The sequence below is a fragment of the Pseudoliparis swirei genome, chromosome 22 (genome assembly GCF_029220125.1).
Source record: "Pseudoliparis swirei isolate HS2019 ecotype Mariana Trench chromosome 22, NWPU_hadal_v1, whole genome shotgun sequence".
NCBI classification, from domain to species: Eukaryota; Metazoa; Chordata; class Actinopteri; order Perciformes; family Liparidae; genus Pseudoliparis; species Pseudoliparis swirei.
The window spans coordinates 18,523,079-18,537,166 of record NC_079409.1 but is presented as its reverse complement, the minus strand read 5'-3'; the positions used below and the strand labels follow the sequence as shown (position 1 = coordinate 18,537,166).

The following is a 14,088-nucleotide window of genomic DNA, read 5'->3' as shown; positions in this document are numbered from 1 at the left end:
TGGGTATTTCGTCTGCTGGTGGCCCCCACTCCTTAAGCAGTAATTCTATTTATTTCAAAAAAATCTTCTTAGTCATCGACGGTATAAATATGATGTTCAACGTGTTATTAAATTAAGACTGTGTGTCTGCAGCAAAGCCGACTCACTCTATATATACAAACACACTAGGTGCCTCAGCTCTCTGAATCATTTGCTTATGAAAGTATATATGATAAGTTACTGTTCGCCTGTGATGCATAATAAATGACTTCCCTTTTTTGCGCATGAGATGGGGAGAGAGAGAGGGGGAGAGAGAGAACTTGCAGCTCGCTGTAATAAAGTTGTCATGTCCACCTAACGACTTGGTGTTGAGATAACCGCACCGCCAGCTTAGCTTTAAGTTTGTAACTGTGCGACAGTCAGCACTTTTCACTCCTGTTCTATTGGAGTAAGCATTCCACTGCATACACTGATCAGTCTCCTGACTTCCATCCGTCCTCTCAGGTGTGTCCTTATACATTCGAGGCATTCACAATATTTGTGTATAACCTCTTGCACTCAGGGTTTGACTGATTTTAGAATTTGGTGTTGAAAGGTCACTGCGACTTCATGTTTTTTTGGCCACAACTCAAGAATTGTTCTGCTAGTGAAGACATTTTGGAAAGACATTGATGTAAACTAGTTGGTGGAGGCTGTAATTGTTTGTAACCAGGTTGACCCAACCATTACCCAACCAGGTGCAGTGAACGCTGATGTTGAATTCTGACCCTTGTCCTCCGCCCCAGTTTTCATACACAACGTTGTGTCTCAAGCCAGAAAAAACGCCTCGTTCTCTCCTGATATTCATATTGGATATCAGATACAACTATAGCTGGTAAGCCAGTTCTGTTTTGAAAATATGATTTTGTTATTTTTTCCTATACATACATCAGACATTTTGCCAGAGGGCTGTTATTTGTTCATTTTATTTAAGCCCAATAAATGTTAATTTCCAGAATTTATTTTCAGAATCCACACAATTAGAGTTAGAGGGATTGTAAAAGCCAAAGTACCTGATGCGTGCATAAAGTTTTACGTTCAAAGAGCTGGTCACCACTTTGGAATGTCATGACATTTGGTACATTTAGATCCTTCAACTCTTTTTCTGGTGCAATTACCACCTCAAAGTGTTTAATTTGTCTGACACTTGGGCTGTGTCTACTACCGGACACTTTACGAAGTACACTGCAATACAGTGCACTGACATCTGTAGTGCACTGCGTCGCTGATAAGTGCTGTATCAAATGGAACACTTACGTTAACCACTTGGCGGAAGTGACGGACGCAAATCTGTTCACGGCACCCGCGAAATTAAGCCGGGAGTGACGTATGCAAATCTGCTTGCGATACCCTAACCCTTAAACTGACAAAATGAATGCACTTCTTGCCCTCTTTTTGTCCCTTGTTTACCCCTTTCTCCACCCCATGTGGAAACTGCGATACCTCCACAATCGCGGCAGGAGCCTCCGTGGTCTACCGCTTGTGCTACCGTAGCCATCTCGTTCGCCATTGTTTTAGAAATAAAATGAAAAGCTGGCGAAAGGGCTCCTCCTCTTCCGCTACGTAGCCAAGATGGCGCCCGTTTAGGGCCAGTAGTGTCCATCGTTTTACACTACATTTTTTGCCCGTTTGCAGTGCACCATCCGGTTACTTTCAGTGCACTGAATTCTGCTGGTTTTGTCAGTGTGGCGCCCTAAGCACTGAAAGTCAGTGCTCGAAGTGCTCAAGTGTCCGGTAGTAGACACAGCCTTGGTTTTAGCCCTTGCAGTTAGCATATGTTAGCATACTAGCATGGTGAACACTACTATGTTATTGCAATGGACCATGTTAGCATGCAGATGATAGCATTTAGCTCAAAGAACTGCTGTGCAGCCTCATGGAGCTGCTAGCTATAAACATGAAAAGGAACATTAGATCCATCATTTTCTAAAATATATTATTTATCACATTTTATAGATAAGTCATAGACTGAAACGGGTGATTAAAAAATGCAAATACTTTACGTATATTATCTTAACGCGAATATCCAAAAAAGGTTTGTTGGTAATTTTCTGTCCAACGACTTTCCGATATTTTAATTGATCTTTTATATCAACAATATGACGCAAAATGCCCATTGAACAACAATTCCCTGATAAAGTTTTAAACAACACTAACTATACAAAGTGCCGTGCCACAGACTCTTTACTCACTCCAGCTCTCTTAACTAGTCATAGTCCTACACGGCACCTGTTCAGCATGGCTGTGATGCAATCAGGGGCTTTTCTTCTTTAAAAAAAAAAAAAGACTTCTGCGGAGGGCTATGTAGCAGGCACAGGAAACAAGGCAGCTGAGGGAACGTTAGTGGTTGACTCTCCTACTTCTCGCTTTGTCACGGCTGTGTACAGAGCCAAGGTATGTAAGTGTGTGTGTGTGTATATATATATATACAGGGCTCCAGACTAACTTTTTTAACTAGGAGCACAGTCGCTCCTAACTTAAAATGTTAGGGGCGCAGCAGAAAATTTAGGGGCGCACTTTTTCCTGGGTAAAAATGGGTCTTGGGTGGTCCCAAAAAAATTTTTTGCGCGCTACGCGCGCACCTTCTATTCATGCAGTCGAGCTATTGAGTGCGTGATCAGCAGCTGGGCGCTCTGCCGTGATACGCGCACACAGGTGAGCACACCTCCTTGAAACATACTATTGAGAACATATTCGCTGACATGAACCTGATGAACACAGTTGTTTTTTGTTTTTTCAACGCAGACTTTTTTTGCCTTAGGCGCTCGGGATTTGTCATAGGCGCTCGGGAAAACGCTTAGGCGCGCCCAAATTTTCTCTGCAGGAAAACCCTGACACACTATAAATCGACTTGCAAAGTTTTCCCATCATTTTTACTGTATTACTGATAAATAATTTGACAATATACAATCTTATGCCTGTTTGCCTTCATGAACTGCAAAACATTCACAACAGAGAACTCTTCAGAAGTTACTGTATTGAGTTTAAACATATTTTAAGAGAAAACATACCTTGAGCATGTGCATGTTGCACTTCGATGTGGCCAATCAAAACATTTGTTGGTTTCTAGAGATGCACCGATCAGGTTTTTGGTGCCGATCACCGATCACTGAAATCAGTATCTGCCGATCACCGATAATACCGATCACCGATCACTGAAATCAGTATCTGCCGATCACCGATAATACCGATCACCGATCACTGAAATCAGTATCTGCCGATCACCGATAATACCGATCACCGATCACTGAAATCAGTATCTGCCGATCCGATAATACCAATCACCGATCACGGTGTTGATTGAAGCATTCTATTTATTGTGTAGCATTATTGCCTAGGACTATGAGGAAATACATATATAAAGCAACTCAAACATTAAAGAAATTACTGATTTCTTTAAACATTTAGAACTTTTACTTTGAAAAATGTCCTAATTGATACATTAAAATTGTTTGATTGCTATTGTAGGGATTTCAGATATGTATGGAACACATCTGCATCATTCATTTCCTGGAACTCTTGGGAAATCTATATACAGGACTTTTCTTAACATACAAAAGACTGACTAATTTTTATAAACTCTTCCTTGGTACAGTAAACATTTTTAATGTTAGCATAATTTAAGCTAAATCTCAGAAACTATCTATAAAGATACAACATCAGTTCATTGTTTACTTTTATATGTTAGTGTATGATTTGTCGACATCTTATTTTGATAAACGGATGTTGTTTCACGTGGTTCTTTCCGCTAACTTTGCAAAACCGGATGTTGTCACTTAAATCCTTCCGCTAACGTTATCAAAACCCTCGCGCGCTCCAGATCGAATGCGTTTACCGTCAACATCAGTCTGTAGGGGCAGACATGTGAGAGTCGGCTGAGTTGACCCAGAGATTCAACTCGGGGGACGGGGACGCCGCTCGGTGGTGAGGATCCCCTCGTGGACCTCTCACTCTGCGGCCCTCCGCTGCGGCGCGCCTCTTTTCACACATTAGCCCCCCCCCTCTCACACACAGGCCAACCTTCTTCTTCTTCGGTTTTCGTCTCCTTTCTTCTTCTTCTGGAGTTAATGTCGGTCAGCAAACCAGTCATTCAGGCATTACCGCTAACTATAGTGGGCTGAAGTGTAGAACAAGTTTGTAAACAACAAAAATATTTAATAACAAAAAAAAGAAATCTGCTAATTTACTGGTCGCGCATGCGCGAGTTGATGAAAAATTTACTCGCACTGTGTCTAATTTTAGGCGCAAAATGCGACCATTTGGTCGCAGTCTGGAGCCCTGATATAGCAGCCATGATTAATACCCAACAGATTGCATGGGTACAGAACACAGTACATCTTTAGATTCCAGGACAGCAGCATTTTCATTTAGCGCTTGTCAAAAATCATTGAGATTCAGTGTGTTCATTGGCAGCAGAGTACAAACTTCCAAAGGTTCACACAGCATCTCAATGCAGACATGTTTCATTGTGTCGTTAATATTCAATCACAAAGGACATCCATTATTGGCGGCTATGAGAGAGTAGTTTTGTTCTCTTCAAAGCTATTAATAGTGATGTCCTTTCAAGGAATCTTAAGTGTACAAGTGCCTTATAATTAGGGTTGGGTACCGGAAACCGGTGCCAATATGGTACCGGTTCCAATACAACCGGTATTACCCGGACCGAAACGCAACGCACATTTCGGTGCTTCTTTCCGGTGCCTGAGCCGATTGAAATTGGAAAAAAACTATTGTTGTGAACTTCTCTGGTGACTCCGCCCTGTCAGCAGGTTACGATAGCCTCTCATATTTAACTTTGAGAGCGGAGGCGTGCACCGTGTGTGACTGCGTGAACCCGTGTCCAGCACACCAGCGTCAGGCTGGACGCGATGGGGAGGCCGTCACCGGTCCCCCTGAACACGTGGAGACCGATGATGACGAGCAGCCTGAACTCAGATTAGTACCGTATCGTTGATTGCAAGTCTTGCATTCATAAAAGTAGCCCAAGAAATAATAAATTAGCCATTATAACCATGTTTAAGCTAGCTCGTAGCTAGCGCTAGCTACGAGCTACGAGCGTGACAGTCTGCTAGCAGATGTGTTGGTGTCCAGCGGTCCCGGCTGTTTACCCGGTGTTACCGGGAATATATTGACGGAGGAATAAAAACCGTGGGGCATCACTTTGTTTCAGTGTAACTCTCGCTGTCAGAAGCAAAACTTTATTTGTCACGTGTCATCTTCAGTACCTCGGATTGGTTGTTCTCTTTGCCCATCAAAACAGTGACAGGATTAACCCTATAAAGTCTGCACATGACAATACATATCACATCATATAATGGAGAACATATATTGTGTATGTTAACAGTCTGATATCCGTTGTGTGTCGGTGCTCCATGATAACGGCTTCTACAGGGAATATGGCCGAAGAGGTTTTTAATGTCCTCATTGTGCGTTTAAAAAAAAAGTATCGGTTCAGGCACCGTTTAGGCGCCGGTATTGTTTTAAAAGTACCGGTTTAGCACCGGTATCGGAAAAACTCCAAACGATACCCATCCCTACTTATAATACTTGTTGATTAAGGCATTATTTCATTGGTATGTTGTTGAATGTGAGTGTAAAGATAGAGGGAGGAATCTTAAGAAGGGGGCCACAATATAATAGATCCATGACTCTTGAAAGGCTTTTTAATAACGAATTTCAATATCTTCAACCGTCCTCGAGGAGCTTTATTTCAGAGATCTACTCAGCGGTTTATCACAGTTTTCATGTCTCAGACCACCGCAGAGCCGCAGAGAGCTGCAAGTCAACTCTACTGCAGGACTTTGTAGGCTGCATGGCTCCTTTACTGTTGGCCGAGACCTGCCTTTGACCTGATTCTAGTTAAGTTGCTTGGACAGGCCTGACTTCTTATGACTGTTTTCATCTCCGATCGGTGAGAGGCAGCCGTTGTTTTTCCTGACCCACAGCCGCTCCTTCAGCATCCGAGCGAGTCGATAGCTTCTCCTCACAGTGCAAGTGTAATTCAGCATTAACAAGTAAAAGGTCCTTCATGGGAAACGACAACGGGAAAGTGGTGCACAACGTAGCAACTGTTTTAGTCTGTTGAGCAACAAATTCGATGACCGACAAACTTGGCACCCCACTGTTTTTCCACCGTGCTGTCTGGATAACTTAATTAACTTTATCTAGATTGGCATTGGCCACAGGCCCATTTCTTCACACCTCTACATCATGCTGTCTCAATGCATGACGTGCAGCGGGTTCATCGTTATTGTAAAAAACCAAAGGCAGAGTCATTTGGCCAGGTAAAATGATAAAATCAAAGAGGAAATTATATCCGTCTTGGAAAAATTCAAAATTCCACTGTATCACTGAATGGGGATAAATGGAAAAAACAGGCTGTGATTAAGAGGTAGCTTCCTTTTAGAGGCTGATTCAGACACAACAGATGCTGGTGGATGAAACCAGAGCTATCTGCTAATGAAGATGCCTCTGTGCGAGGCTTCGCCTTGTGTCTGGAGCGTGAATACAATGGCCACTTCTTGCGCCAGCATCCATTCCAGAGGTTTAATTTTAGACCAATCACTGGCCCACTCTGCAGCTGCCAATGCATATCCGATATCGTCCATCTTTCTCTGGTCACTCAGTCTTGCTCTCCGTAGTTCACCGTCACTCCGCCCTGCTCCTCTCCATCTGTATTATTTCTCTGACTGATCTTCTGTTCAGCCCAATTGTGCTCCGCCTGCATCGGTTTAGAGCCAAGCATAAACCTTTGTCGTCTTTGCAATTTCAGCAGCAAAGGAAGCGATCAACACCTCGGCTGTTTACAAACTGTCATGTTACCTTTGGCCTGACACACAATCAAACGGACATACAGTGGATTATAATTTTTTATCACAGGAAGCATGGAACCTCAGTTATGACACGCCGCCTCTAAATAGCAACTAAAACGCAATCATCCACACAACCCACAGCTCCAATTTCTGTTGTGCTGCTGAAAGTAATCATTCTGCCAAGGTTTTCATTTGGATGCTAAATCATTTATTTGGCACTCGCCCACAGTTTGTGCAGCCGCTGCATTTTTTTCTCGTCCCAAATCCTAAGCCACAGGTTTCATCGCGCTACAGGTTAATAGACGCACTGGGAAGTGTTGACAAAATCAAGTATAGTGATTAAGAGGGCCTCAATACTGAATGAAGTGCAAATAATCAGAAGATTATATTTGGTCATATTCAAAGGTAAAATGCACCTGTAACAGGTTTGTGGCTGTCACAGGTAGGTAGGTTTCTCCCCCCAAACACCAAAGGATAAGCATACACAAAGGATATTTGTTAATGTATTTTATTGAGACTGCAGACTGTGCCTCTGCTCTCCACTCTCTCGCTGCTCAGTCCCGACTGCTCCTTTATGGGGACATTAGGGACCAGCTGGGCTGATTAACAATCAGCCACCAATTAGACCTGGTCCCGACACCGTTCCCTGAACCACCCCCCCGATCCACACACTCTGCAGCCAAGCCTAAACACCCCCGCTGCCACAGCACCAAACAAATGATGAGAAAAATGTCAGAGCCCAGTGAGACAGGTTCCATACACAGTCCTCCGACCTGAAGGAACACTGACGGCAGCATGATTAGCTTTTCATTTGTTTTTAGCATTTCATAATTGCTATTGGTTGACAATATAACAATGTCAAAACAATGTAAAGTTAGAGAAACTAATTGAAAGGTTTATTGTTTTATTGTGCTTCAAAGACTACTATATAGAACCAATTTGAAAATGTTCACCTCCTGCACCCAAAATAAAAGCGCCAGATATTTTCTAACCAAGAAGGTAATTAAGTTGGACTTTTTACAAACTGTTAGCTGCCTCAATCTCTACGTCCAACAACGTCCGGTTGAAAAGTCGCCCACAACTGATGCAGAGTCGTCTTTGTTTTGAGTTGGCTCAGTGAGGCTAACTGCTCATCACCGCACTGGCAGCAGAGGCTCCTTTGATGTCAGCGGCACAATGTTGTACTCTAACGTGACAACATCAATAGTAAATCCAGATATTTGCTCAGCATATATTTCATTTACGGCACCAACCGCATCTTCTTTACTCCACTGATATTTACACCTGATTTTCCCTCCTCGCTAACGTTCCGCCAGGCAGCTCGCCCAGAGATAGCAGCACTGGTGTATGACTTGTGCTTTGAGTTCTGGAAGGTGCCCAATGAGAAAACAACACACAAAAAGCACTCATTTGTAATGCGAAATGCAGATGTTCACGGGACGCATTGTGAGGGTTACGGGGTCAACTCGCGTCCCGATAAATCCCTTCGCCAAGCTCGGCGACCCTGTCTCCAATTAGCTTCTTTATTGGCTCACACACCCGACATCGTTAATCCACAGTGTTGTGCATTTTTTTTCCTCCAGCCCATTTCTTCATGCTCCTTGTTCTTGGCCCTAAAGACCAAAGTCAGCCTCTTTTCTCGATTGTCTTTATTCCTAAGAGTCCCCTTCCAGTTTCTTTCATCTCCCCTCCTATCTTTTGCCTCCGTCTTTCATCTGCTTGCTTCAATCTTACATTCATCCTCTTGCCTGTATCTCTGTGGTTTCTCGCCCAGCACCCTGAAACTTCATCATGTGCATTTGTCCATTGTCTTCTCACCCTTTTAAATTAATCCTGTTCCCCCAAAGCCAGCCATCTCTACTATTTCATATATATTTTACTCTCTGAGTCTTGGTGTCTATCTTCTCCCTTGATTCTTCAAACCACCCACCCAGGACTTAAAACTCAATTCTGATTAATCCTAATATTCTAAATGCTTTAACAGCTGGAGCTACAACTAACACTCTAAACCTCCACCCTCTACCTCAGCAGCCACTTCCCATGCTACATGCTCCAATTCCCTCCCTGCTCCAGCGCCAAACTACAGCTTTTACAATCCCCCCACCACGCCCCCCGACCGAATCCATCCTCCTCTCGGGCTCTCATTCAGAGCGGCGGCGCCCCGATAGAGGTCAGCCTGGTCTCCCGCTGCTGTGAGAGGCAACATGGGGAGGAAGGCGAGGTGAACCGCTCTCAACGGCTGTCACTGCGCCGTGCAGTGGATGAGGAGGTGGAAGAATAAGGGAAAGAAAGAGAGAGAGGAAAACAGTGAGAGGTAGAGCGAGGGTAGAAACAGGGAGAGGGAGGGAGAGAGAGAGAGGGAGAGAGGTTGAGTGTTCCAGCGCTCACAGCTCACATCGCTGGCTGGCTGGCTGGTTCGCTCACTGTTGACGAATGAGCTGTCTACCCACGGGCTGGGAAACGACAGCTTGTGACGAGCTGGGGAGAGAGGAACATGAATGTAATGCATACCTTGCCTCGCTTGCTTTCAGATACCGGCCAGAAGAAGACTCCGGAGAAGAAGGATGGGAGGCGCATGTCGTTCCAGCGACCCAAAGGGACCATTGAATTTTCTGTGAGTAGCGTGCAAGCAAAAACTCTGTGTTGATGTCCTTATGTATTTTTGACGCTTTCCTGCTCCCGTGCTGCTGCTGCTGCTGCTTCTGTGTGCTGCTACTGCTGCTTTCTTTAGCTCCAGTAATATTCTGTCTGTAGCTGGTGTGTTTGCTTGTTGTGAAGGCACTGTGTACTTGGTCGCTCATTAGTAAGGGGGAGATGCATTTCGTGGATTTTGCCAGTCTAACATGTGTACCTCGTTCTCAGTGTTTACATAAAGGTGGTGTGTGCGCGCAGGGTAGCTGATGGCAAGCTTATGGAAACAATGTATCCTCTGTTAGAGTCCTTGTGCAGCAACACAACGCTCGGCTCCATTTTGCATGTTGATGTATAGAAAGGAGAGAGGAATTATTGCAGCTTCGTGCATTTCAGACCAGGACAGACAGACAGGCTGGCAGGCTGTGTATTTGTTTTTAGCACCCCTGTTTTCTGCCAGGTATCAGTGAGCATTCCACCACAGTTCGCTCTGCGAATGACCTTCCACTGCGCTGTCATTTCTATTGATTTAGCTGTTGTGTAGGAGAAAGGGAGGGGGGTGAATGGTGTGAGAGAGAGCAAGGGCTCTGGTTCCCTGACATGAGCTGAAAATGGAGCCCGTCTCTGCTCTGCCTGGTTGTGTTCTTGAAATGACCCTCAAATCCAGCTGCAGTCAGACTGCTTCTCCTCGCCTCTCTCCGTGGTAACAGTGAGGAGTGAGACCGCTGTGGCTCTGACTGTGTGCTGGAAAAAACAGAGACACTCTCTTCCCCCAAAGCTCCGGCTGATGTAGTGTTTCCTCCCCATCTTCAACACCTCAGGAACAAAGACACCACCTCCGCATCCACAGCCCTTTCCCAACCTGTCAGTCATCCAAGACTCACTGATTGACATGGCTCTTGTCTATCTCTCTGGGGCTTGAAAAACCTAAACCGCGACAACAGGATATTTGTCAGAATCAAAGCATATCAAGGCCCTGATAAGTGCAACAAGAAGTCAGTGAGACGGTCAGAAACACTGAGGCGTTTAAGAATATAAGGACAAATGTAGTGTTTAGATTTTTAGCAATCCCACACTATGCCAGCCGTGTTAAAGTCACATGGATGGATGGAGCACTGCCGGTGATTGTGTCCTGTAGCCTGACATGCTGAGGGGGCTCAGGCCCAGCGAGAGCGTTTCAGGCGATATGACCACGCTACTGTCCCTGTGATTGAGAAGTAGCTTTATCTTAATTTCATCCCCCGTGTACTTATTTCACTCTCCTTATCAATGGATCTCCCTCTTCCTCACACCTCCACACCTCAACCTCACACACAGGCTGCTTTAACTGTCCCTTTTTTCTTGTTTGGAGTAATAACCTGAGCAGCTGCAACCCATCTGCCTAGACGCTGATAACACCAGTCCATTCAGCAAACTCCAGCCATTGGCTCACCTGCGTCCAATTAATTAAAAAAAGGTGTTTGAAGTCCATGGGAACAACATCGATGGATGGTGGAGGCAAAGAGCAGTACAGGGTTGAGCCGTGCTCTCAGCTGGTCAAAGTCAAACCAAATGAAGAACGGAGAGAGTGCGGGCCACACTCCGGACACACCAGCTGTATCACACCATGGACGTAGATGCTCTCGTTGAGATGCTATTTTGGATCCACAGGGTGTCTTGGCTTGCAAAAGCTAGGTAGGTTCTAAGGACAGATTCCGGTTCATTAGCATTAGTTTCGGAGCTTTAGAAACTAATGCACACCTATATCCCGTGAGGTGCTGGCCCTCACACTCTCATTTTCTGTTTCACAGCTTTGACCATCCTTTTTATCAGTTAAGAAAACATTGCACAAGTCAGGTGTCATTGATCTTTTGACACGGTGAAATTGCTAAAGGCAAGTAAGGAAACAAATTTAGTCAAAAGTCCCACAGGGAAAGTATTCCCACAAATATGGTTGAACCAGCAGTTCTTAACTGTAATAGATGTGTACAGCAGACCATTTTGTAATGATGTTCACAAGTTCTGAGTTTTTGTTAGCAGCGATTTTTCAGCAAGGTTGATACGTAAGGGTGACCTTTGGGGTTCCTTTAAGACCTCCCGAGACAATGACCATGTAAGTACAACATCTCAAATACAGGCACACCTCCCCCCAAATGATCGAGTCTGGTTGTTTTTTCTTACCAGCAGCAACCGCGGCCCAGAACTACAAAAACAAGGGAGGAGGCTGTCAGCTGGCTAGCAACATGACCAGTCCGACAGACTCATCTGCTGTGTGTGCCCTCGTGGGTTGGAGCTAAACTGTTTGGGGTGACTGGCTCAGTACTGATCAGGGTCGTCCTTCAATCAGATCGGCGGTTCGATCAACAGCTCCGCTAGCCCATGTCGATGTGTCCTTGGACAAGACACAGAACTCCAAATGTCTACCACGGCTGTGCCTACAGTGTATGAATGTGTGTATGAATGTCAGGTGGCCCCTTAGCCACTGCCATCAGTGCATGAATGGGGTGACTAATATTATGTTGTGTTCAAGTGCTTTGATTAGTCAGCAGACTATAAGCACAGGTCCACTAAACGGTTGTCGTAGCCCTCAGTTATTTGCCAGCCCCTTCCCCCCCAATGCGTGTTCACTATCAGATAGGTGACATTTCCCTTTTGTACATGGATATTCACGGCGCCAGAGGATCAACCTTTACTCTAGCGCCACCAGCAGGTCAATGTTGTCACTTACTCTGTGGCATTCATGGCCCCCAAAGAATGAACCCTGAAGACTGGTAACATCTCATGTTAGCGACATCATCAGGTCAAAATCTTTGAATTTATCCAACACTTCTGCCGTCTGGCCAAAATATTTGCAAAACCAATGAAATTCCCATCGGCCTCTATTTATTCAGTCTATTGGATAATTAGCAAATGTTAGCATGATTAGAATTAGCATCTGGCTCTCCTGTGTTTATGGTATTTACTCACTGTTTGAGCTCCTTCACCGCTCGCTTGTCTGAGAGTAGAGAGAACAAGTCAAAGGACGATGGGAGGAATGATGAGATCGGAGGAGTGTGTGGTTGGTGACGTTGAAAGCGATGGAGGAGAGGGATGACTGAGGGGATGCATATGGAGACAGCTGGATTGGTAGCAAAGAGAGACCAGTCAGCGTCTCGCTCCGTTTTGAACAATATTTGAACTATCGCTCACGCTGTTGTGTTTCTTGGGGGGGAAAGCTGCAGAGATGCAACATTGTTTCAGTAATTTTTTTTTTGTTGAGAATGTATTGCTGGCCGTAGTCGACAAATGACGGTTTTATTTCAACACCTTATTCTAACAAGCCATGTGATGTCTCCAGTCCGGGTTTGAGCAAGAGTCAATCGTGCAACCTCCCTGCGCCCTGTATTTCTTTGTATTTTAATGTATTGACTGGAGTGATGTAAGCTCCCTGATTAGATCATGTTTTATAGGGGTCCGACCAACCGAACATGTCGAGTTGGCCTGGCTCGCATTGAGTTGGGATCTTGTTAAAGAGGAAAACTGGACCCGCTATTAAGTTACTACTGATGGAAATGGAACATTTCCTGATATTTTTTTTTGGGGGATAAATTAATAGAAAGTGAAATGTCTTTTTTTCACCAGCACACAACAAACATCCGACCATCAGTGTCGACACACACACACATGAGGACACAGCTGATCTGGCACATCCAATCACAAACGTTGCATTGAAAAAAACAAAGTGTGCCTGAGACAAAGTGACTTTTTTCATTGGGTTGCTGTGTTTGTGTTGGTAAATCAGTGTAACGGCTATCAAAACCTGAAGCAGGGGATCCGTGCCTGGCACAATGAGAGATCCATCAGAGCTTCAGAGTGAGACTGCAAACTTGTTCTGTCCCCTTGAAAGGGACAGAATCACTTAGAGGGTCTACATGTAGGTCTGCAAGCCATCGGCAAGGATGTCGTTGCACACAATACACATGCCATTATCTTGGTAACAACAAAGTCCCCATGGCAACTGTCATGCCATACCTGGGCTTTATCCTTCATTTAAAAATGCTTTTATTTGGCATTATGGGTGATTAAACGGTGCTCTGTTTAGCCCCAGTTTGATTCATTGCGTTGATTAGGGTTTCCCTTTTCACTCTCCTCCAGTATATTTCTCTTCAGTGTGAAACCTGAGGTGGTCTCGGTGCAGGTCCACACTTGTGAATGGGATGGGTACCTTTTCTAAACTCATTTCTTCTCACCAAGAAGAAATGAGAGTGCATCTTATTTCCGCGGTTAGCACTCACGGATTTGCTCTTATGTTTCACACTTAACGTTCCTACCAAGATGCCAGAGGAATCCTTAATGGCTCTGTTAGTCTACGACCGTCCAGCCGGCTCCCCTTCAGAGTTTGTGCGTCCTGTTCAACAAGGTGACCACTAGCTACACGTCGGTCACTCTCAAGATGGCTGTCTTCCTCTGCCCTTCTGCTGAGAAGAACAGATGTCGCCCTCTTGAGAGGAAGAATTTAATTATTCATCCCCAGTTTAAGATGAATAATGGGCATTATTGATCCACAGGATAAGACAAGGCCTGTCATTAGTAGCTATGATCCTGATTGTGATTGCTCTCGCTTTCCCCCCCCCCCCCCCCCCCGTCCCTTCACTCTCCTGTCCGTGTG

At 44.8% G+C, this 14,088-nt stretch overlaps 1 protein-coding gene across 3 annotated transcripts in view; it reads left to right on the top strand.

Annotated features, from left to right (window-relative positions):
• The window catches only part of oxr1a (oxidation resistance 1a), a 133,721-nt gene that overhangs the window by 76,611 nt on the left and 43,022 nt on the right, over nucleotides 1-14,088 (top strand). For all 3 annotated transcript variants that reach the window (XM_056406034.1, XM_056406032.1, XM_056406033.1), the window contains one exon: nucleotides 9,362-9,444. In XM_056406034.1, the coding sequence (XP_056262009.1) occupies nucleotides 9,362-9,444 (83 nt within the window). The remainder of the gene's footprint in view (nucleotides 1-9,361; nucleotides 9,445-14,088) is intronic.